Genomic DNA, 26,677 nt, shown 5'->3' on the forward strand with positions numbered 1-26,677 from the left:
GGAGTTTCAGTTTAGATGAACAGGTGTCCAAATGTCCGTTGGTCTCTGAGACTGTATACCCTGAAAGGTGATTAGAGCTTTTTATACACTCTCATAGGGTTTGCAGGAGTCTCTAAGAGACTTGCGTTTCAGATGCAGAGTCTTGGACGGATTAGATATGGTCCGTAATACAACTAGCTTCTGTGGATCTCCTGATGATTTTTATAGTATTGGAGACTTTATACCTTAGTAAGGTCTGTAGGCGTCTCAGGTTGCCGGGTGTTCGAGGTTACGTCTGTTGCGCTAACTGGATCTGAGCGCTGACAATTTTTCTGTGGCGTCTTGCCAACGATAAGCTTCTGTAAAGTATGGCTCCAATACTCCAATACTCCACAGAAGCTAGTTGTCTTACGGACCATATCTAATCCGTCCAAGACTCTGCATCTGAAACACAAGTCTCTTAGAGACTCCTGCAAACCCTATGAGAGTGTATAAAAAGCTCTAATGCAAGAGTCCATGAGCTAGTGACGTATGGGATAGCAATACCCAAGATGTGGAACTCCACGTAAGAGTCACTAGAGAGGGAGGGATAAAATAAAAACAGCCATTTTCCGCTGAAAAAAATTAATACACAACCCAAAATATAAAACTTAAAACATAAGCAGAAGAACCAAACTGAAACAGCTCCCTGAAGAACTTTTCTACCAAAAACTGCTTCCGAAGAAGCAAATACATCAAAACGGTAGAATTTAGTACATGTATGCAAAGAAGACCAAGTTGCTGCTTTGCAAATCTGATCAACTGAAGCTTCATTCTTAAAAGCCCACGAAGTGGAGACTGATCTAGTGGAATGAGCTGTTATTCTCTGAGGCAGGGCTTGACCCGACTCCAAATAGTCTTGAAGAATCAAAAGCTTTAACCACGATGCCAAGAAAACGGCAGAAGCCTTCTGTGCTTTCCTAGAACCAGAAAAGATGACAAATAGACTAGAAGTCTTCCTGAAATCTTTAGTAGCTTCAACATAATATTTCAGAGCTCTCACCACATCCAAAGAATGTAAAGATCTCTCCAAAGAATTCTTAGGATTAGGACACAAGGAAGGGACAACAATGTCTCAATGTCAACAATGTCCCTATTAATGTTGTTAGAATTCACAACCTTAGGTAAGAATTTAAATGAAGTCCGCAAAACTGCCTTATCCTGATGAAAAATCGGAAAAGGAGAGCAGATAATTCAGCAACTCTTCTAGCAGAAGAGATCGCCAAAAGAAACAACACTTTCCAAGAAAGTATTTTAATGTCCAAAGAATGCATAGGCTCAAATGGAGGAGCCTGTAAAGCCTTCAAAACCAAATTAAGACTCCAAGGAGGAGAGATTGATTTAATGACAGACTTGATACGAACCAAAGCCTGAACAAAACAGTGAATGTCAGGAAGCTTTGCTCTTTCTGTTTTATTTCACAGAAAGATTGCTGAGATTTGTCCCTTCAACTAACTTGCAGACAAAACCTTATCCAAACCATCCTGAAGAAACTGTAAATTTCTAGGAATTCTAAAAGAATGGCAAGAAAATTTATGAGAACACCATGAAATATAAGTCTTCCAAACTTGATAATAAATCTTTCTAGAAACACATATACGAGCCTGTTACATAGTATTAATCACTGAGTTAGAGAAACCTCTATGACTAAGCACTAGGCATTCAATTTCCATACCTTCAAATATAATGATTTGAGATCCTGATGGAAAAACAGACCTTGAGACAGAGGGTCCGGCTTTAACTGAAGTGGCCAAGGTTGGCAACTGGACATCCGAACAAGATCCACTTAACAAAACCTGTGAGGCCATGCTGGAGCCACCAGCAACACAAATGATTGCTCCATGATGATTTTGGAGATCACTTTTGGAAGAAGAACTAGAGGTGGGAAAATATAAGCAGGTTGATAACACCAAGGAAGTGTCAGCGCATCCACTGCTTCCGCCTGAGGAGACCTGGACAGGTACCCGGGAAGTTTCTTGTTTAGATGAGAAGACATCAGCTCTATTTCTGGAAGACCCCACATCTGAACAACCTGAGAAAACACATCTGGATGGAGGGACCACTCCCCCGGATGTAAAGTCTGACGGCTGAGATAATCCGCTTCCCAATTGTCTATACCTGGGATATGGACTGCAGAAATTAGACAAGTACTGAATTCCACCCAAGCAAGTATCCAGGATACTTCTTTCATAGCTTGGGGACTGTGAGTCCCACCCTGATGATTGACATATGCCACAGTTGTGATATTGTCTGTCTGAAAACAAATAACTGGATCTCTCTTCAACAGAGGCCAAATCTGAAGAGCCCTGAAAATTGCACGGAGTTCCAAAATATTGATTGGTAATCTCGCCTCTTGAGATTTCCAAACCCCTTGTATTGTCAGAGAACCCCAAACAGCTCCCCAACCTGAAAGACTCGCATCTGTTATGATCACAGTTCAGGTTGGACGAACAAAAGAGGCCCCTAGAACTATACGATGGTGATCTAACCACCAAGTCAGAGATAGTCGAACATTGGGATTTAAGGATATTAATTGTGATATCCTTGTATAATCCCTGCACCATTGGTTCAGCAAACAAAGCTGGAGAGGTCTTATATGAAAACGAGCAAAGGGGATCGCGTCCGATGTTGCAGTCATGAGACCTAAAACTTCCATGCACATAGCTACTGAAGGGATTGACTGAGACTTAAGGTTCCGACAAGCTGAAAACAATTTTAATTGTCTCTTGTCTGTTAGAGACAGAGTCATGGACACTGAATTTATCTGGAAACCTAAAAAGGTGACCCTTGTCTGAGGAATCAACAAACTTTTTAGTAAATTGATCCTCCAACCATGTTTTCAAAGAAACAACACTAGTTGATTTGTGTGAGATTCTGCAGAATGTAAAGACTGAGCTAGTACCAAGATATCATCCAAATAAGGAAACACCGCAATACCCCGTTCTCTGATTACAGAGAGTAGGGCAACGAGAACCTTTGAAAAGATTCTTGGAGCTGTCGCTAGGCCAAAAGGAAGAGCGACAAATTGGTAATGCTTGTCTAGAAAAGAAAATCTCAGAAACTGATAATGATCTGGATGAATCGGAATATAAAGATATGCATCCTGTAAGTCTATTGTGGACATATAATGCCCTTGCTGAACAAAAGGCAGAATAGTCCTTATAGTCACCATTTTGAAAGTTGGTACTCATATATAATTATTCAAAATTTTCAGATCCAGAACTGGTCTGAATTAATTTTCTTTCTTTGGGACAATTAATAGATTTGAATAAAACCCCAGACCCTGTTCCTGAAACGAAACTGGCGTGATTACCCCTGAAAGCTCCAGGTCTGAAACACACTTCAGGAAAGCCTGAGCCTTTACTGGGATGCGTGAGAGAAAATATCTTCTCACAGGAGGTCTTACTCTGAATCCTATTTGATACCCATGAGAGACAATACTCAGAATCCATTGATTTTGAACAGAATTTGTCCAAACATCCTTGAAAAAGCTTAACCTGCACCCTACCAGCTGAGCTGGAATGAGGGCTGTACCTTCATGCGGACTTGGGGGCTGACTTTGGTTTCTTAAATGGCTTGGATTTATTCAAATTTGAAGAAGGTTTCCAATTGGAAACAGATTCCTTGGGGGAAGGATTAGGTTTCTGTTCGTTAATTTGTTGAAAGGAACAAAAATGGTTAGAAGCTTTAAATTTACCCTTATGTCTTTTATCCTGAGGCAAAAAAAACTCCCTTCCCCCCGGTGACAGTTGAAATAATCGAATCCAACTGAGAACCAAATAACTTATTACCTTGGAAAGAAAGAGATAGCAATCTAGACTTAGCAGTCATGACAGGATTCCAAGATTTAAGCCACAAAGCTCTTATAGCTAAAATAGCTAAAGACATAGATTTAACATCAATTTTGATGATATAAAAAATGGCATCACAAATAAAATGATTAGCATGTTGGAGCAAGCGAACAATGCTAGACAAATCAAAATCCATTTCTTGTTGCGCTAAATTTTCCAACCAAAACGATGATGCAGCTGCAACATCAGCCAAAGAAATTGCAGGCCTGAGAAGATGACCAGAATATAAATAGGCTTTCCTTAGATAAGATTCAAGTTTCCTATCTAAAGGATCTTTAAAGGAAGTACTATCTTCCATAGGAATAGTAGTACGTTTAGCAAGAGTAGAGAGCCCCATCAACTTTGGGGATCTTTTCCCAAAACTACAATGTAACTGCTGGCAAAGGATACAATTGTTTAAACCTTAAAGAAGCAATAAAAGAAGTACCAGGCCTATTCCATTCCTTAGAAATCATATCAGAAATAGCATCAGGAACTGGAAAAACCTCTGGAGAAACCACAGGAGGTTTATAAACAGAATTTAAATGTTTACTAGTTTTAATATCAAGATTACTTTTTTCCTCAATATCCAATGTAATCAACACTTATTTTAACAAAGAATGAATATACTCCATTTTAAATAAATAAGTAGATTTGTCAGTGTCAATATCTGAGGAAGGATCTTCTGAATCAAATAGATCCTCATCAGAGGAGGATAATTCAATATGTTGTTGGTCATTTAAAATTTCATCAACTTTATGAGAAGTTTTAAAAGACCTTTTACGTTTATTAGAAGGCGGGATGGCAGACAAAGCCTTCTGAATAGAATCAGCAATAAAATCTTTTAAATTCACAGGTATATCTTGTACATTAGATGTTGAAGGAACAACAGACAATGTACTATTACTGATGGACACATTCTCTGCATGTAAATGCTTATCATTACAACTAATACAAACCACAGCTGGAGATATAATCTCCACAAGTTTACAACAAATGCACTTAGCTTTGGTAGAACTGTTACCAGGCAGCAGGGTTCCAACAGTGATTTCTGAGACAGGATCAGATTGAGACATCTTGCAAATGTAAGAGAAAAAACAACATATAAAGCAAAATTAACAATTTCCTTATATGGCAGTTTCAGGAATGGGAAAAAATATAGGAATGGGGTTTTAAATAATGAAAATATTTGGCACCAAGTATGACGCACAACAAACAGAATTTTTTTTGGGCGCTAACAACATCTGGAAATGACACACTTGCATCATTAAAAACACAACCTTGTGAAAGGACTCAACGAATTTGCGTCATTGAACGTAACATCGCCCCAAAAAATCTTGCGCCAAAAATGACGCAATATACTTTGGAATTTTGTGCCCTCGCAAGCCTAAATTTGCCCGCGAATTTTAAAGAACAGTCAATTGACAAAAAAAAAAAAAGACTATACACCAGGTAGGAAAACATTTTTCCCTAAAAATGCATTTCCCAGATATGAAACTGACAGTCTGCAAAAGGAAATATACTTAAACCTGACTCATGGCAAATATAAGTACAATAGATATATTTAGAACTTTATATAAATACATAAAGTGCCAAACCATAGCTGAAAGTGTCTTAAGTAATGAAAAACATACTTACCAAATGACACCGATCCACATATAGCAGATAGCCAAACCAGTACTGAAACGGTTATCAGTAGAGGCAATGGAATATGAGAGTATATCGTCAATCTGCTGAAAAGGGAGGTAGGAGATGAATCTCTATGACCAATAACAGAGAACCTATGAAATAGATCTCCCGTGAGGAAAACCATTGCATTCAATAGGGGATACTCCCTTCACATCCCTCTGACATTCACTGTACTCTGAGAGGAATCGGGCTTCAAAATGCTGAGAAGCGCATATCAACGTAGAAATCTTAGCACACACTTACTACACCACCTCCATAGGAGGCAAAGTTTGTAAAACTGAATTGTGGGTGTGGTGTATTACGGACCATATCTAATCCGTCCAAGACTCTGCATCTGAAACACAAGTCTCTTAGAGACTCCTGCAAACCCTATGAGAGTGTATAAAAAGCTCTAATCACCTTTCAGGGTATACAGTCTCAGAGACCAACGGACATTTGGACACCTGTTCATCTAAACTGAAACTCCAGCAAACCTCAAGGAGGTATACAGTTTCAATCTTTCTAAAGAGACATTGTATCTATTGGAAGTTTCTTGATATACACAAGCTGCGAGATCATTCCACCTCCAAAGAATAATACATCTGTGTCATCATACAATTGGGAAGTAAAAGAGATATTTACAGTATATCTACTACATATTCCACAATGAAACCGTTCTCAAAAAGAGCTCTTTTATTATAATACCGCAAAAAGGTATTCATTTCCTCTCCCTATTCATATCAAAAAAAGGGTAGAGCATTCTCGACCTATTTAATGCCTTTTTTCACGGCATCTACCAGCTAACTAGAGAACTCGATAATTCTGGACACTTCATTTAAAACGTGAGTACCTATATATGCCCAGCCTGACTCTATAAAATCACAGAGTGTGCATTTAGCTATATATATTCAAATCCTCTCCAAGACTAAAGGAGCATTATATAAGGTCTCTGAGCACAAGAAACCATATTGAAATACGAGACACATTGGTCAAATTGAATGTTTATACATGAAATTCTGTATTTAGAGAAATTGTTTTTAATATTATTTTTAATGTACTTTGCATATTGTAGACTGTACACCCATCAAACGATACTATTTTAACGGTATTAGAGCTCTATAGCAATGCTTAAAATGTTTTAAAATAAATATAAATTTTATTTCCAGATTCATATTCGCTTATTCACATTATTTTCCTTGTTCTATATATTATTGTGTTAATATTCACACATCTAGCTCCCCTCACCCTGGTTTATTTTATATCTCATGGACTCTTGACAATATGAAAGAAATTCATTTATCAGGTAAGTTCTTACATAAATTATGTTTTCTTTCATGTAATTGGCAAGAGTCCATGAGCTAGTGACGTATGGGATAGCAATACCCAAGATGTGGAACTCCACGTAAGAGTCACTAGAGAGGGAGGGATAAAATAAAAACAGCCATTTTCCACTGAAAAAAATTAATACACAACCCAAAATATAAAACTTAAAACATAAGCAGAAGAACCAAACTGAAACAGCTCCCTGAAGAACTTTTCTACCAAAAACTGCTTCCGAAGAAGCAAATACATCAAAACGGTAGAATTTAGTACATGTATGCAAAGAAGACCAAGTTGCTGCTTTGCAAATCTGATCAACTGAAGCTTCATTCTTAAAAGCCCACGAAGTGGAGACTGATCTAGTGGAATTAGCTGTTATTCTCTGAGGCAGGGCTTGACCCGACTCCAAATAGACTTGAAGAATCAAAAGCTTTAACCACGATGCCAAGGAAACGGCAGAAGCCTTCTGTGCTTTCCTAGAACCAGAAAAGATGACAAATAGACTAGAAGTCTTCCTGAAATCTTTAGTAGCTTCAACATAATATTTCAGAGCTCTCACCACATCCAAAGAATGTAAAGATCTCTCCAAAGAATTCTTAGGATTAGGACACAAGGAAGGGACAACAATGTCTCAATGTCAACAATGTCCCTATTAATGTTGTTAGAATTCACAACCTTAGGTAAGAATTTAAATGAAGTCCGCAAAACTGCCTTATCCTGATGAAAAATCGGAAAAGGAGAGCAGATAATTCAGCAACTCTTCTAGCAGAAGAGATCGCCAAAAGAAACAATTAAGACTCCAAGGGGGAGAGATTGATTTAATGACAGACTTGATACGAACCAAAGCCTGAACAAAACAGTGAATGTCAGGAAGCTTTGCTCTTTCTGTTTTATTTCACAGAAAGATTGCTGAGATTTGTCCCTTCAACTAACTTGCAGACAAAACCTTATCCAAACCATCCTGAAGAAACTGTAAATTTCTAGGAATTCTAAAAGAATGGCAAGAAAATTTATGAGAACACCATGAAATATAAGTCTTCCAAACTTGATAATAAATCTTTCTAGAAACACATATACGAGCCTGTTACATAGTATTAATCACTGAGTTAGAGAAACCTCTATGACTAAGCACTAGGCGTTCAATTTCCATACCTTCAAATATAATGATTTGAGATCCTGATGGAAAAACAGACCTTGAGACAGAGGGTCCAGCTTTAACTGAAGTGGCCAAGGTTGGCAACTGGACATCCGAACAAGATCCACTTAACAAAACCTGTGAGGCCATGCTGGAGCCACCAGCAACACAAATGATTGCTCCATGATGATTTTGGAGATCACTTTTGGAAGAAGAACTAGAGGCAGGAAAATATAAGCAGGTTGATAACACCAAGGAAGTGTCAACGCATCCACTGCTTCCGCCTGAGGAGACCTGGCCAGGTACCCGGGAAGTTTCTTGTTTAGATGAGAAGACATCAGCTCTATTTCTGGAAGACCCCACATCTGAACAACCTGAGAAAACACATCTGGATGGAGGGACCACTCCCCCGGATGTAAAGTCTGACGGCTGAGATAATCCGCTTCCCAATTGTCTATACCTGGGATATGGACTGCAGAAATTAGACAAGTACTGAATTCCACCCAAGCAAGTATCCGGGATACTTCTTTCATAGCTTGGGGACTGTGAGTCCCACCCTGATGATTGACATATGCCACAGTTGTGATATTGTCTGTCTGAAAACAAATAACTGGTTCTCTCTTCAACAGAGGCCAAATCTGAAGAGCCCTGAAAATTGCACGGAGTTCCAAAATATTGATTGGTAATCTCGCCTCTTGAGATTTCCAAACCCCTTGTATTGTCAGAGAACCCCAAACAGCTCCCCAACCTGAAAGACTCGCAACCGTTATGATCACAGTTCAGGTTGGACGAACAAAAGAGGCCCCTAGAACTATACGATGGTGATCTAACCACCAAGTCAGAGATAGTCGAACATTGGGATTTAAGGATATTAATTGTGATATCCTTGTATAATCCCTGCACCATTGGTTCAGCAAACAAAGCTGGAGAGGTCTTATATGAAAACGAACAAAGGGGATCGCGTCCGATGTTGCAGTCATGAGACCTAAAACTTCCATGCACATAGCTACTGAAGGGATTGACTGAGACTTAAGGTTCCGACAAGCTGAAAACAATTTTAATCGTCTCTTGTCTGTTAGAGACAGAGTCATGGACACTGAATCTATCTGGAAACCTAAAAAGGTGACCCTTGTCTGAGGAATCAACAAACTTTTTAGTAAATTGATCCTCCAACCATGTTTTCAAAGAAACAACACTAGTTGATTTGTGTGAGATTCTGCAGAATGTAAAGACGGAGCTAGTACCAAGATATCATCCAAATAAGGAAACACTGCAATACCCCGTTCTCTGATTACAGAGAGTAGGGCACTGAGAACCTTTGAAAAGATTCTTGGAGCTGTCGCTAGGCCAAAAGGAAGAGCGACAAATTGGTAATGCTTGTCTAGAAAAGAAAATCTCAGAAACTGATAATGATCTGGATGAATCGGAATATAAAGATATGCATCCTTTAAGTCTATTGTGGACATATAATGCCCTTGCTGAACAAAAGGCAGAATAGTCCTTATAGTCACCATTTTGAAAGTTGGTACTCATACATAATTATTCAAAATTTTCAGATCCAGAACTGGTCTGAATGAATTTTCTTTCTTTGGGACAATTAATAGATTTGAATAAAACCCCAGACCCTGTTCCTGAAACGAAACTGGCATGATTACCCCTGAAAGCTCCAGGTCTGAAACACACTTCAGGAAAGCCTGAGCCTTTACTGGGATGCGTGAGAGAAAATATCTTCTCACAGGAGGTCTTACTCTGAATCCTATTTGATACCCCTGAGAGACAATACTCAGAATCCATTGATTTTGAACAGAATTTGTCCAAACATCCTTGAAAAAGCTTAACCTGCACCCTACCAGCTGAGCTGGAATGAGGGCTGTACCTTCATGCGGACTTGGGGGCTGACTTTGGTTTCTTAAATGGCTTGGATTTATTCAAATTTGAAGAAGGTTTCCAATTGGAAACAGATTCCTTGGGGGAAGGATTAGGTTTCTGTTTGTTAATTTGTTGAAAGGAACGAAAATGGTTAGAAGCTTTAAATTTACCCTTATGTCTTTTATCCTGAGGCAAAAAAAACTCCCTTCCCCCCGGTGACAGTTGAAATAATCGAATCCAACTGAGAACCAAATAACTTATTACCTTTGAAAGAAAGAGATAGCATTCTAGACTTAGCAGTCATGACAGGATTCCAAGATTTAAGCCACAAAGCTCTTATAGCTAAAATAGCTAAAGACATAGATTTAACATCAATTTTGATGATATAAAAAATGGCATCACAAATAAAATGATTAGCATGTTGGAGCAAGCGAACAATGCTAGACAAATCAAAATCCATTTCTTGTTGCGCTAAATTTTCCAACCAAAACGATGATGCAGCTGCAACATCAGCCAAAGAAATTGCAGGCCTGAGAAGATGACCAGAATATAAATAGGCTTTCCTTAGATAAGATTCAAGTTTCCTATCTAAAGGATCTTTAAAGGAAGTACTATCTTCCATAGGAATAGTAGTACGTTTAGCAAGAGTAGAGAGCCCCATCAACTTTGGGGATCTTTTCCCAAAACTACAATGTAACTGCTGGCAAAGGATGCAATTGATTAAACCTTAAAGAAGGAATAAAAGAAGTACCAGGCCTATTCCATTCCTTAGAAATCATATCAGAAATAGCATCAGGAACTGGAAAAACCTCTGGAGAAACCACAGGAGGTTTATAAACAGAATTTAAATGTTTACTAGTTTTAATATCAAGATTACTTTTTTCCTCAATATCCAATGTAATCAACACTTATTTTAACAAAGAATGAATATACTCCATTTTAAATAAATAAGTAGATTTGTCAGTGTCAATATCTGAGGAAGGATCTTCTGAATCAGATAGATCCTCATCAGAGGAGGATAATTCAATATGTTGTTGGTCATTTAAAATTTCATCAACTTTATGAGAAGTTTTAAAAGACCTTTTACGTTTATTAGAAGGCGGGATGGCAGACAAAGCCTTCTGAATAGAATCAGCAATAAAATCTTTTAAATTCACAGGTATATCTTGTACATTAGATGTTGAAGGAACAACAGGCAATGTACTATTACTGATGGACACATTCTCTGCATGTAAATGCTTATCATTACAACTATTACAAACCACAGCTGGAGATATAATCTCCACAAGTTTACAATAAATGCACTTAGCTTTGGTAGAACTGTTACCAGGCAGCAGGGTTCCAACAGTGATTTCTGAGACAGGATCAGATTGAGACATCTTGCAAATGTAAGAGAAAAAACAACATATAAAGCAAAATTAACAATTTCCTTATATGGCAGTTTCAGGAATGGGAAAAAAATATAGGAATGGGGTTTTAAATAATGAAAATATTTGGCACCAAGTATTACGCACAACAAACAGAATTTTTTTTTGGGCGCTAACAACATCTGGAAATGACACACTTGCATCATTAAAAACACAACCTTGTGAAAGGACTCAACGAATTTGCGTCATTGAACGTAACATCGCCCCAAAAAATCTTGCGCCAAAAATGACGCAATATACTTTGGAATTTTGTGCCCTCGCAAGCCTAAATTTGCCCGCGAATTTTAAAGAACAGTCAATTGACAAAAAAAAAAAAGACTATACACCAGGTAGGAAAACATTTTTCCCTAAAAATGCATTTCCCAGATATGAAACTGACAGTCTGCAAAAGGAAATATACTTAAACCTGACTCATGGCAAATATAAGTACAATAGATATATTTAGAACTTTATATAAATACATAAAGTGCCAAACCATAGCTGAAAGTGTCTTAAGTAATGAAAAACATACTTACCAAATGACACCCATCCACATATAGCAGATAGCCAAACCAGTACTGAAACGGTTATCAGTAGAGGCAATGGAATATGAGAGTATATCGTCAATCTGCTGAAAAGGGAGGTAGGAGATGAATCTCTATGACCGATAACAGAGAACCTATGAAATAGATCTCCCGTGAGGAAAACCATTGCATTCAATAGGGGATACTCCCTTCACATCCCTCTGACATTCACTGTACTCTGAGAGGAATCGGGCTTCAAAATGAACGTGGACAGAAGCATCAGGTGCCTGCGATTGCTGTTAATTCCTTTTACTAGTGTTTTTCAGCACCTTAGGGCTATCTGAACTAGAGCACAGGTGAAAAAAATTAGCTGATCGGTAACCATAGTTACTAAACTGCTCTTACTCATAAGCTGATTATTTCACCTGTGCTCTAGTTTAGATATCCTGAAAATAGGCCTATGATATCCTGTAGAGACAAAACCCATGGAATGGGTTTGGAGAGTTTCTTTGACCTTAGTGCCTACACATTATGGGGAAGAACCTCAGCAGAAAGCAAATATGATTAATAAATCAGCTACTTAAAACTATTAAAAATTTAGGCAGCAAAAAATTGTCACACACATACATATACACACACATACATACACATAGTCACACACACATATACATACATACACACCTGCACATAGTCACACATACATATACACACACATACATACACATAGTCACAGTCACACATACATATACACACACATACACATAGTCACACATACATACACATAGTCACACACATACATACACACAGTCACACATGCACACATAAATATACACACATAGTCACACACACACACACACATACATACACATAGTCACTCACACACACATACATATACACACATAGTCACACACACACATACATACACATACACATAGTCACACACACATACATACACACACACACACACCTTTTCATTATATGTTTGGAAATAGTCAGTTTTCTCTATAACTGATTGTGCTGTGTTACCATTATGCATGAGGCTATTAATATAGGGCTACTCTAGCAGGCCCATTTATCAAAGGGCTTGCGGACCTGATCCGACACTGTGGATCAGGTCCGCAAGACCTCGCTAAATGCGGAGAGCAATACGCTCTCCGCATTTAACATTGCACCAGCAGCTCACAAGAGCTGCTGGTGCAACGCCGCCCCCTGCTGACTCGCGGCCAATCGGCCGCCAGCAGGGAGCTGTCAATCAACCCGATCGTATTCGATCGGGTTGATGTCCGGCGATTCCTGTCCGCCTGTTCAGAGCAGGCGGACAGGGTTATGGAGCAGCGGTCTTTAGACCGCTGCTTCATAACTTGTGTTTCTGGCGAGTCTGAAGACTCGCCAGAAACACGGCCCTTCAAGCTCCGTACGGAGCTTGATAAATGGGCCTGTAATTGTCATATACAGGTACAAATCCAGAATTCAAAACTGTCCCATTTTAAAGATGCAAATATTCCAAAATCCAAACTATTCTGAAATCCAAAGATATCAGTGTAATAAATAAAGTAATGATAAAGCCCAATTCAATACAAAACATTAAAGAGTGAATTTAATGAAAATATGTATATGTAAATGGATACACTGTCCCCAATTTCTTCTTTAGTTTTTATGTTTCCAACAAAACATCTCAGAAAGAAGAAAAAGAGGTCATTACATTTATCAATCCTGGGCCAAGTGCAGGGACATTTGGGTAGTAAGACATTTTGTTTTGTTCTCAAAATATTTTTAGGGATTGTGATACAATATGTAATATGTGTTACCTGATAAACCTGTAAGGGAATTGGTGTTATTTTAACAAAATAAATATATTTGAAGATACTTGGGAAGTGTGACTGGTTGTGTGCCTAATACAACATTGCCCCAATACTATAGAGCTCGGTAAAAGCTCAGAACCACGTGAATAACGAAAAACTCAATTTTGCAGTTGGTTCTCCTTATAGGATTACACGATTGTCTCCCTCAGTTTCTTCTTTGTGAGGTGTTTTGTTGGAAACATAAGAAGAACTTGAGGAGAAATCTGGGACTGTGTTTCCATTTACACATAAATATTTTCTAAATTCGCAAAGTTCACTTTTTATTTTATATTTATTAGACATGTGCATGGCGAAAAAATTCGGTTCAGTTCGGATCGATTCAGATTTTTTCGAATTTCGGTTCGGAGCGATTCGAATTCGGAAAAATTTGAATCAATTCGGTTCGGATTTGTTTCGGATTCGAATAAATTCAGTTCGGATTTGTTTCGGATTCATTCGTATTTGAATAAATTCGTCTGGATTCGGTTCGATTCGGTTCGGAAATTCGGAATTTCGGTAAGTGTTAGGTGGGATTAGACTAGTATTATGTACTGTACATTAATTGTAACCCATAGCAGAGTGATATAACCTAATATACTGTACAATACTAGTGTAATCCATGGCCATCCGAATCTACCGAATAAATCCAAATAAATCCGAAGTTATTCGGATTTATTCGGCCGATTCGGCACTATTTTAATCGATCCGAATCTCCAAATTTGCCGAATTTGCCGAATTTCTGAATCGAACCAAACCGAATCGCACGTCTAATATTTATCACGTTTAATATTCTGAAATACAAACCTTTACTTGTACCAAGCAGTTTAGATAAAGGGTTTTCTATCTTTATTGTTTAAAACAACTTGTTTATTGAACTAATTGTTTTGCTTAGGAGCTAGGTTGTTTAAAACATTTTTCTTATGAATCTTGAGTTCCCTTTTGTGATACTTGTTTTTCTGTTCACATGCTTACAGTATTGGATTGGAAAGCGTAAGTACTATATTAGAACATATACAGATGTATACAGACTGTCACTATCTTCACAGGGGGCATTTAAACATTCAAATAAAGTTCATAGGAATTTGTTGTGATAAATGTTTGCCTCATGCATATATTTATTCTAAAGATTTTACTACATAGTGGCAGATTTATCATTGTGCAGACGAACAAGGTTCACATATAGTGAACTTGTCTGTCCATGTTTGCAAATTATGGGGTGCATTTAATCACCCGCACTTTCACTACCAATTGTGCAAAAGGAGGACTTGTCAATCATCCGGTCTGATCAGTCCACTGTGATTTTAATACTCCAGCTCAAAATAGGTGGAGAGGGTTTAGGAAGCAGTGGTTAAAAACACTGCTTTATAAATATCATCTAGAGGACCAAATGAGCGACCGTGCAACCAATTTGCCTCTTCATAAATCTCCCCCTTAATCATATTTGGCAAGTATTATTCTTCTAATATCTGCATACTATAGATAATTATTATAATTGTTTTTTATCCACGTTGTTACAGTATATTTTATATTAAAAAAAAAATAAACTAATGATATGAGATTAAGTACACTTAAGACAGTGGTCTCATTTGTCATTCTTTTATTTTTAGCCATCTAGAAATTATGTAAATCAATATTGAAAGATTTTATAGTCGCAAAATGACATACTCTAATTTTTAGAACGTAAGCTTTGGGGATACTCTTAAAAAGTAATTTGTATTTATTTACATTGATTTTTAAAAACGATTGCTTCCTGCAGGTCCTGTAGATATGCATTTTACTTGGGAGAAAGATGGTACTAAGATGGAAGGCTGTGCCAAGGAAGAGCAACAGAATATAGCTGACGGTACTGTACACATTCTTAGCTGGATTACAGATATTACCATTAGAAATGCAGAATATCGTTGCATGGTCACATCAAAATCTGAAACAAGGTCATCTAAAGTGATTATCACAGTCTCAGGTAATGACAGAATCATCTCCAGTTTTTTTACTATTATTTGCACTTAAAAATAATCCAAAAATGTTTCCTTGTTAATAAATGTTTAATGTGCAGAGGGGAAGGCATATTGTCTATAGAATAGATGTCTTACTTGGAACTAGACATTTCAAAATTAACAACATGGAAAGGAATACGAAAGCCAAAAAAATGTATTTTGTGGTTAAGATAGAGAATATCATTTAAAAAAAGTTCCTATTTGCTGCTATTATCAAATTTGCTGTATTCCTATAATATTCTGTGCTGAAGAGATACCTAGGTAGGCATCTGGAGCTCTACATAGCAGGAAATAGTGCTGCCCTCTAGTGCTCTTGTAAGTGGATAACATTCTTGCAAAATTGCTGTCATATATTGCTCCAAAGCTTACGTCAACAAAAGATACCAAGAGAACTAAGAAACATTGATAATATAAGTAAATTAGAAAGTTGTTTAAAACCACATGCTCTATATGAATCATGACGTATGGATATATGTATATATACTGCTGATTGTACCGCACAATGTATATATACTGCTGATTGTACCGCACAATGTATATATACTGCTGATTGTACCGCACAATGTATATATACTGCTGATTGTACCGCACAATGTATATATACTGCTGATTGTACCGCACAATGTATATATACTGCTGAGTGTACCGCACAATGTATATATACTGCTGATTGTACCGCACAATGTATATATACTGCTGATTGTATCGCACAATGTATATATACTGCTGATTGTACCGCACAATGTATATATACTGCTGATTGTATCGCACAATGTATATATACTGCTGATTGTATCGCACAATGTATATATACTGCTGATTGTACCGCACAATGTATATATACTGCTGATTGTACCGCACAATGTATATATACTGCTGATTGTACCGCACAATGTATATATACTGCTGATTGTACCGCACAATGTATATATACTGCTGATTGTACCGCACAATGTATATATACTGCTGATTGTACCGCACAATGTATATATATTGCTGATTGTACCGCACAATGTATATATACGTCGGAGCTGCAGGAAGCTCCAGCAGTCTCGGCTCTTAAACTGAGAGCTGGAGTTCCTGAGCTCATGTCATCTGACTGCCTATGCAATCGGAAGCGAATGGTGCTTCGGTTTTATATGAAGGCAGATGCCAGATCGTCACAGATGATGACACTGTGTGTGTTTCACAGTCTGTAACTATCATCTGCTGGTGCCGGCGGGAGCTGTGGGAGGGAATCCGTAAGGCAGGTGGGCGGTCCAGCAGCGTAGACAGGAGGGAGGTCCAGCAGCAGTGTGCCCTACACTGCAGAATAAAAAAATAAAGGGAGGGGGGATCGCTAACTAATGATCGTGGGAGGGGGGACCACTACACTTCAGAAAGTATTTGGAAAAAAAAATATTTAATAGTGTTTAATAGGCACTGGCAGACAGCTAGTTGGAGGGGAGGGTTGGAGAGTAAGGGGGATTCTACACTGCAGAAAATATTAAAAACTACAAAAAAAGAATTGCCTTAAATCTTCATACTGGCAGACACTAAGGTGGTGGTGATCAGTGGGGGTGAGGGAGGGAAGAGAGCTGTTTGGGAGGGATCAGGGGGTGGGAAGTGTCAGGTGGGATGGTAATCTCTATACTGAAGCTAAAATAAACCTTACAAGTTACCTGATTAGCCCCTTCACTGCCGGTAATAATTGAAGTGTGCTGCACAGCTGCAATTAGCGGCCTTCTAATTATATTTCTAAACAATGGAGATCCCAGAGATGCTTTTACAATCATATGTGCCATAATTGCACAATCAGTATGTAAATAATTTAAGTGAGAAACCCAAATTTCTTTCATGTAATTGGCAAGAGTCCATGAGCTAGTGACGTATGGGATATACAATCCTACCATGAGGGGCAAAGTTTCCCAAACCTCAAAATGCCTATAAATACACCCCTCACCACACCCACAATTCAGTTTTACAAACTTTGCCTCCTATGGAGGTGGTGAAGTAAGTTTGTGCTTAGATTCTACGTTGATATGTGCTTCTCAGCATTTTGAAGCCCAATTCCTCTCAGAGTACAGCGAATGTCAGAGGGTTGTGAAGGGAGTATCACCTATTGAATGCAATGGTTTTCCTCGCGGGAGATCTATTGCATAGGTTCTCTGTTATCGGTCGTAGAGATTCATCTCCTACCTCCCTTATTCAGATTGACAATATACTCTCATATACCATTACCTCTACTGATAACTGTTTTTAGTACTGGTTTGGCTATCTGCTATATGTGATTGGGTGTCTTTCGGTAAGTATGTTTTCATTACTTAAGACACTCTCAGCTATGATTTGGCACTTTATTCATTTATATAAAGTTCTAAATATATCTCTATTGTACTTATATTTGCCATATATTGTACTCTATTGTACTTATATTTGCCATGAGTCAGGTTTATGTATTTCTTTTTTATGACACGATGAGTCCACGGATCATCTTAATTACTAATGGGATATTCACCTCCTGGTCGGCAGGAGGTGGCAAAGAGCACCACAGCAAAGCTGTTAAATAGTTCCTCCCTTCCCTCCCACTCTAGTCATTCTCTTTGCCTATGTTAGTGATAGGAAGTGGTAAAGTGAGGTGTTAGAAAAGATTCTTAAATCAAGAGTTTATTTTTATTAAAGTAGTGCAAGATTGTGCTGCTTTGCTCTAGGGTGTAGCCGTAGTCCATATCAGTCTCTTCAGTAGAGCATTGGTGGCTTTAGAGCAATGGGAACTTGTGGGACATAATTCTCACTGCACCTCCCATACATTGATGCTGCCCTTATCCTTATAGCCTAAGTAAGATTACTCAGGCTTTATTTTTTTTCCACAGGGCTATGTGTGGGAGAGGACCTTGCAAACCTGCTGAGCTGCCCTGCTGTCGGGCAGATTTTAAAGGTAAGTGCTAACTTTTTATTCTAAATCTGGGAAGATCTCAGTAGAAGTGGAACACTTATTGATCTGGGACTTATCTCATATATACAAAAGGAGGGGTTTTCAGCGACAGCATGTTATAAGCAGGCACTGGGGTTGAGGAGAAATTAGGTGGTTTATATATCTGGGGGTCTTGTTTTCACTAGGGCTGAGGGAAAATAAGACTCAGTGGGAAGTGATATGTTGGTTACATTTAGAGGCTACGCTGCTGTCCAGCAAGCGGTAGCCCAATTTGCCCCCAGGCTTCACATATAGTTCAGTTTGCTCCCGGTGGCTTATTTGTTTTAACAATCACAATGGCGACCGGGAGATATAATGTTGTAACATCCATGATGGGCGGAGCTACGTGTGGTGCCAATTTTGGCTGCTCACTTCCTTCTCCACTTCCGAGTTCGGCAACGGAAGGAGGAGTTTCTGTTTAACACTGTACTTAGTGTTTTCCCATATCAGTGGGGCCGGACAAAGCTACAGTTACGTACCGGACCTGTTATGCCTAAAAATGTAGACAGTTTGTTTTCTAAAGGCTTCGTTTTAAAAAATAAAGTTTTTTGGCAGATGGGTACCTCAGCAAGGTATGCTGAGGTGTTGACATGTGGTGCAGTAACTGCGTGCTAAGTTAACTTCCTTCTGCACATAAAAATAAAAAAATATGTTTTAAAATTTAAAGAAACAGTTACATTTTATGTGATAATTTATTTTTTCTAAAAATTTAAACTGTTTACTTGTTTAACTCATCCTGTAGACAGGATGGACCAAGAGGCTCTACTGGTGTCTCTTGTCTTAAAGGACCAGTCAACACTGTAGATTTGCATAATCAACAAATGCAAGATAACAAGACAATGCAATAGCACTTAGTCTGAACTTCACATGAGTAGTAGATTTTTTTTCTGACAATTTTAAAAGTTATGTCTTTTTCCACTTCCCCTGTACCATGTGACAGCCATCAGCCAATCACAAATGCATACATGTACCATGTGACAGCCATCAGCCATTCACAAATGCATACACACTTATTCTTGCACATGCTAAGTAGGAGCTGGTGACTCAAAAAGTTTAAATATAAAAAGACTGTGCACATTTGGTTAATGGAAGTAAATTGGAAAGTTGTTTAAAATTGCATGCTCTATCTGAATAATGAAAGTTTAATTTTGATTGAGTGTCCCTTTAAGCTTTGATGTCTATATGGTACTTCCAATCCTTTATGTTTTCTCATCTATTGAGAAAATTATTTTATAAAAATAGACCTACTCCTTCTAAGGCGCATGCTGTTTAGGAGTCTATTGACAATGGTCAAGTTATGCCACAAATTTCTCCCATAGAGTACCAAAAATGTATAGCTCACATGCAGTTCCCTGCAATCTTACTTCTTCAGCTCAAATATGTGGCACTTGTTATGAAAAACTTTAACATGCTGATAATGTTTCTATAAGTACTAATACATCTACTGTTAAACCTTCACAGTCTAATGTACGTGATATTCCTGTAGATATTAAAGATTATATTGCTGCAGCCATAGAGAAGGCTATGACTGCTATTCCGCCTTCAAATAAACGTTAAAGGTCTCTCCTTACTTCTCATAAATCTGATGAAGTTTGTATTGATCGTCGGCCTACTGAAGTTTTTTCTGCTGATGAAGATTTCTCTAGCTCAGAGGATCCTACTTCAGAGTCTGAAATTGATAAATCAACCTTTCTTTTTAAGATTGAATATATTCATTCCTTATTAAAGGAAGTATTGCTTATTTTGGGTATTGAGGAATCTAGTCCTCTTGGTAACAAGAATAGCAAATGTTTGAATTCTGTTTTTAAAACTTCTGAGGTTGCTCCTGAAGTTTTTCCTATTCCAGATGCTATCTCTCATATAATTACTAATGAATGGTCTAAACTTGGTGCTTCTTTTAACCCTTCTTCTAGGTTCAAAAAGTTATATCCTTTACCTGTGGCTAATTTCGAGTTTTGGGAAAAAGTCCCTAAGGTTGATGGGGCTATTTCTACTTTCGCCAAACGTACTACTATTCCTATGGAAAATAGTACTTCTTTTACGGATCCTTTAGATAGGAAGATTAAATCTTATCTTAGAAAAGCATATTTACATACTGGCTATATTCTTAGACCTGCCATTTATATAGCTGATACTGCTGCTTCAACTTTTTGTTTGGACAGTTTAGCTCAACAGTTAATAGATCCTGAATTGTGCAGCATTGTTCTTTTACTTCAAAATGCTAATCATTTTATTTGTGATGCTATATTTGATGTCATTAAGATTGATATTAAATCTATGTTTTTAGCTATTCTTCCTATTTCCAGCTTCAGTTCTAAGCCTAGTTGAGTGCATCTCTATGTTTATTTCTGTATTTATGCAAATGCTCTTAGGTCACCCTAAGAGAAAAAGGGGTAACCAGATGTGGCCTCCTTGCACACATGCCTTAGAGGGATGCAACTGCCCTTCACTGACGAGGCCCATAGAGGCTGAAACGTACGTCTGGGGTTTGTTTGTTTTCCCTTGTTCAAAGGAGATTTGCCTGGTATTTCTGTGCTGGACTGTAATTTGGCAGGGTCAGACTATTATGCTACAGCCTACAGGAGATTTTACCTTTGTGAAAGGCATAGTGTGCAGAAAGAGTTTGTACCCTGGGAGTAAGGAGGAACTAAGCAAGGAAATATTTCCAGCTTCAGTTCCAAGCCTAGTTGAGTGCATCTCTATGTTTATTTCTGTATTTATGCAAATGCTCTTATGTCACCCTAAGAGAAAAATGGGTAACCAGACGTGGCCTCCTTGCACACATGCCTTAGAGGGATGCAACTGCACCTCACTGACGAGGCCCATAGAGGCCGAAACGTACGTCTGGGGTTTGTTTGTTTTCCCTTGTTCAATGGAGATTTACCTGATATTTCGGTGCTGGACTGTCATTTGGCAGGGTCAGACTGATATGCTACTGGAGATTTTACCTTTGTGAAAGGCATAGTGTGCAGAAAGAGTTTGTACCCTGGGAGTAAGGAGGGACTAAGCAAGGAAATATTTCCAGCTTCAGTTCTAAGCCTAGTTGAGTGCATCTCTATGTTTATTTCTATACTTTAGCTATTCTTACTAGAAGAGATTTGTGGCTTAAATCTTGGAATGCTGATGTGGTGTCTAAATCTAGATTACTATCTTTCATTTCAGGGTAATAATTTATTTGGTTCTCAATTGGATTCTATTATCTCCACTATCACCGGGGAAAATTGAGTTTTTCTGCCCCAAGATAAGAAATCTAAGGGTAAATTTAAAGCTCCCAATCTTTTCGTTCCTTTCATCAGAATAGAGAACAAAAGACCTCTCCTTCCTCCAAGGCCTCTGGCTTTAATTGGAGACCATCCCAGAATTGGAATAAATCCAAGCCTTTCAAAAAACCTAATCCAGCGCCTAAAACTGCATGGAGGTGCGGCCCTCAATCCAGTTCAACTGGTGGGGGGGGGCAGATTGAAATTATTTCAACACATTTGGACAGTCTCTGTTCAAAACCAGTGGATTCCGGATATTGTTTCTCAGGGGTATTGAATAGGTTTCAGAATAAGACCTCCCATGGGAAGATTCTTTCTTTCTCATGTTTCAACAAACCCTGTGAAGGTTCAGGCTTTTCGCAGATGCATTTCAGACCTGGAGCTTTCAGGGGTGATTGTTCCAGTTCCTCTGCAGGAACTGGGTTTGGGTTCTTATTCAAATCTATTCATTGTCCCAAAAAAAGAAGGTTCGGTCAGACCAATTCTGGATCTGAAATTTCTAAATCGTTTTGTAAGAGTTTCAACTTATAAGATGGTGACTATAAGAACTATTCTGCCTTTTGTTCAGCAAGGTTATTTCATGTCCACAATAGACTTACAGGACGCTTATCTTCATATTCTGATTCATCCAGACCACTATCGTTTTCTGAGATTTTGTTTTCTAGACAAGCATTACCAATGTGTCACTCTTCTGTTTGGCCTAGCAACAGCTCCGAGAATCTTTTCAAAGGTTATCAGTGCCCTTCTATCTGTAATCAGAGAGCAGGCTATTGCGGAAGTTTTAGGTCTCATGACTGCAGCATAGGAAGTGATCCCCTTTGCTTGTTTTCATATGAGGCCTCTACAACTGATATACTTAAATCCCAGCACTCAACTCTCTCTGACTTGGTCTCTTACAGGTTGGGGAGCTGTCTGGGGGTCTTTGACAGCACAAGGGGTTTGGAAACTTCAAGAGGCTAGGTTACCAATCAATATTTTAGAATTCCGTGCTATTTTCAGAGCTCTTCAGGCGTGGCCACTATTGAAGAGAGAACTTTACATTAATTTTCAAACAGACAATATCACAACAGTGGCATATGTCAATCATCAAGGAGGGACTCACAGTCCTTCAGCAATGAAAGAAGTATCTCGGATACTTTCTTGAGCGGAATCCAACTCTTGTCAAATATCTGCGATTCATATCCCAGGTGTATACAATTGGGAAGCGGATTATCTCAGCCATCAGACTTTACATCCGGGGGAGTGGTCTCTCCATCCAGATGTATTTTTTCATCTTGTACAGATGTGGGATCTTCCAGAAATAGATCTGATGGCCTCTCGTCTAAACAAGAAGCTTCCCAGATACCTTTCCAGGTCCAGGGATCCTCAGGCGGAGATGGTGGATGCTTTAGCAGTTCCTTGGTTTTACCAACCTGCTTATATTTTTCCACCTCTGGTTCTTCTTCCAAGGGTGATCTCCAAGATCATAATGGAACAATCTCATGTGTTTCTGATAGAACCAACATGGCCTCACAGGATTTGGTATGCATATCTTTTGCCCGGATGTCCAGTTGCCAGCCTTGGCCACTTCCTTTAACGCCAGACCTTTTGTCTTGAGTCAAGGGCCGTTTTTCCATCAGGATCTCAAATCTCTAAATTTGAAGGCATGGAAATTGAACGCTTAGTGCGTAGTCATAGTAGTTTCTCTGACTCAGTGATTAGCACTATGATACAGGCTTGTAAGTCTGTTTCAAGGAAAATTTATCAACAGGTTTGGAAAACCTATATTTCATGGCGTTCCACTCATAATTATTCCTGGCATTCTTTCAGAATTTCTAGAATTTTACAGTTTCCTCAGGATGGTTTAGATAAGGGTTTGCTGCAAATACTTTAAAAGGACACATTTCTACTCTTTCTGTCTTATTTTATAGAAAGATTGCTAAACTTTCTGATATTCACTGTTTTGTTCAGGCTTTGATTTGTATCAAACATGTTGTTAAATCTATTTCTCCTCCTTGGAATCTCAATTTGGTTTTAAAGATTTTGCAGGCTTCTCCTTTTGAGCCTATGCTTTTTTTGGATATTAAACTACTTTCTTGGAAAGTGTTATTTCTTTTGGCTATCTCTTCTACTAGAAGAGTTTCTGAATTGTCTGCTCTCTATTGTGAGTCTCCTTATCTGATTTTCCATCAAGCTAAATCTAATAGATAAAGCTATTTTGCGGACTTCATTTAAATTTTTATCTAAGGTTGTAAATTCTAACAACATCAATAGGGAAATTGTTGTTCCTTCTTTGTTTCCTAATCCTAAGAATATTCTTGAAAGGTCTCTACATTCTTTGAATGTGGTAAGAGCTTTGAAATATTATGTTGAGGCTACTTGTCAGAAAGCCTCTGCCATTTCTTTGGCATCTTGGTTGAAACTTTTGATTCACAAAGCTTATTTGGAGGCGGGGCAGTCTCCACCTCAGAGAATTAAAGCTCATTTTACTAGATCAGTTGCCAATTCTTGGGCTTTTAAGAATGAAGCTTCAGTTGATCAAATTTGCAAGGCAGTAGCTTGGTCTTCTTTGCATGCTTTTAATAAATTTTACCATTTTGATGTATTTGCTTCCTTGGAAGCAGCATTTGGTAGAAAGGTTCTTCAGGCAGTTGTCTGTTTGATTCTAATGCCTTTTTGATTTTAGTTTTTTTTTAATTTTTTTTTAAAGAAAACTTTATTATTTTGGATTTAATTTCTCAGCGGATTTAGCTATTGTTATTTTATCCCTCCCTCTCTAGTGACTCGTGGTTTTTCACATCTTGGGTATTATATCCCATAAGTCACTAGCTCATGGACTCTTGCCACTTACATGAAAGAAAACCTAATTTATGTAAGAACTTACCTGATAAATTAATTTCTTTCATAGTGGCAAGAGTTCATGAGACCCACCCTATATGTCGTTATGATTTTTTGTATAATGCACTTTATTTTTTCCAGTTCCTCTTTTTGTATGCTTTTTACTCCTTCTTTTACACCTCACTTCTTAGCTACATGTTAAACTAAGGTATGAGTGAGGTGGGAGGTGTATTTATAGGCATTTTGAGGTTTGGGAAGCGTTGCCCTCTCCTGGTAGGAATGTATATCCCATACATCACTAGCTTATGGACTCTTACCACTATGAAAGAAATTAATTTATCAGGTAAGTTCTTACATAAATTATGTTTTTTTGCCATGCTCTTAGGGGTTCACTCATAGGCAAGAAGGAGCCCACTAGTCCCAAGTCCTGTGATTTTGTGAGGTGAGGTAGCATTTCTAAAGTCCAAGGGGCAACCATTTCACCCTCCACGTCAGGTAGAGGGAAATATCTGCTGCCTGTCAGCCAGTCTAGTACAATTATCCCCGACGCTGCCCAATTATACAATTCTAGATTGGGGAGTCCAAATCCTCCCTTCCATGTGTCGCTATTAGTTTTTGTATACTAAGTCTTTTTTTTTTGTCTCCATATGAAGTCAAGAATTGCCCTATTTAATACCGTGAGGTCTTTTTTTTTTTAAGTAGGAGTGGGAGCATCTGTAGTGTATAGAGTATTTTAGGGAAAACCATAATTTTAATTACATTAATCCGTCCAGAGAGGGAAAGGGGCAAATTATTCCAGGATTTGAGTTGTGTTGTGAGGGTAGTGATTCATTGTTTAAAATTGAGATCATACCATTTTTGCGGATTTCTATCTAATTGTATACCTAGATATTTGAAATTATCCTTGACTATCTTGAATTTAAAGTTGTGTAACTGTTCCCCTTTCTTCTATGGCCAAATCTTTTGCTCTCTTCCCCCCTCTCTATTGCTCTCTCTCCCCCTCTCTTTTGCTCTCTTCCCCCTTTTTTTCTCTCTCTCTCTCTACCCCTCTCTTTTGCTGTCTCTCTCTCCCCCTCTCTTGCTCGCTCTCTCTCCCTCTCTATTTCTCCCCTCTCTTTTGCTCTCCCCCTCTCTATTGCTCTCTCTCTCTCCTCCCCCCTATATTTTTCTCTCTCTCCCCCCCCCTCTTTTGCTATCTCTCTCCCCCTTCCTTTGCTATCTCTCTCTCCCCCCTCTTTTGCTCTCTCTCTTCCCCTCTTTTGCTCGCTCTCTCTCTCTCCTCTCTTTTGCTCTCTCTCCCCCTCTCTTTTGCTCTCTTTCTCTCCCCCTATCTTTTGCTCTCTCTCTCCCCTCTTTTTTGCTCTCTCCCCCTCTTTATTGCTTTATCTCTCGCCCTCTCTATTGCTTTATCTCTCCCCCTCTCTATTGCTTTATCTCTCCCCCTCTCTTTTGATCTCTCGCCCCCTCTCTTTTGCTCTCTCTCCCCCCTTTCTTTTGCTCTCTCTCTCTCCCCCCTCTCTTTTGCTCTCTCTTTCCCCCCTCTCTTTTGCTCTCTCTCTCTCCCCCTTTCTTTGCCCTCTCCCCCCTCTCTTTTGCCCTCTCTAAGATGAACTTACAATATCGCATGCACGTTCACGTATTCAACCATAGAAGTAAATGGAGAACCCCACTCTTGCGCAAACTCAATCGCATATTCTCATGTGTGGTAACTTGACATGAAAAATGAATATTTCACATTCCAATGTTCTTTACAAAGCAGAATATGTTCTATTTATTCATAAATAAATATTATCTGATGGTATTTCTGTACAATATACTGTATATCTATACCTATACATAATTATAGATAAAATAGCTCATTGTGTAGTTCATTAACAAATCTAGACAGGCCAGTAGGCTGTGATGTCACCAGAGCCACAGGCAGTTAAACCCAGTCCGGAATGTGAGCTAGCTGGTGAGTGCTGGGTGTTTCTATGTGTTGTATTACTTTTTGTTTGTAATCCCCCTTGTTTCTTGCACCCATTCCGGACTGGGGTTAATTGCCT

General features: G+C 38.5%; 1 protein-coding gene across 2 annotated transcripts in view; it reads left to right on the top strand.

The window, feature by feature from the left end:
* Positions 1-26,677, top strand: part of SEMA4D (semaphorin 4D) — a 397,671-nt gene that overhangs the window by 362,249 nt on the left and 8,745 nt on the right. For both annotated transcript variants that reach the window (XM_053702391.1, XM_053702393.1), the window contains one exon: positions 15,368-15,571. In XM_053702391.1, coding sequence (XP_053558366.1) covers positions 15,368-15,571 — 204 coding nt within the window. The remainder of the gene's footprint in view (positions 1-15,367; positions 15,572-26,677) is intronic.

The sequence above is a fragment of the Bombina bombina genome, chromosome 2 (assembly GCF_027579735.1).
Source record: "Bombina bombina isolate aBomBom1 chromosome 2, aBomBom1.pri, whole genome shotgun sequence".
Taxonomy (NCBI): domain Eukaryota; kingdom Metazoa; phylum Chordata; class Amphibia; order Anura; family Bombinatoridae; genus Bombina; species Bombina bombina.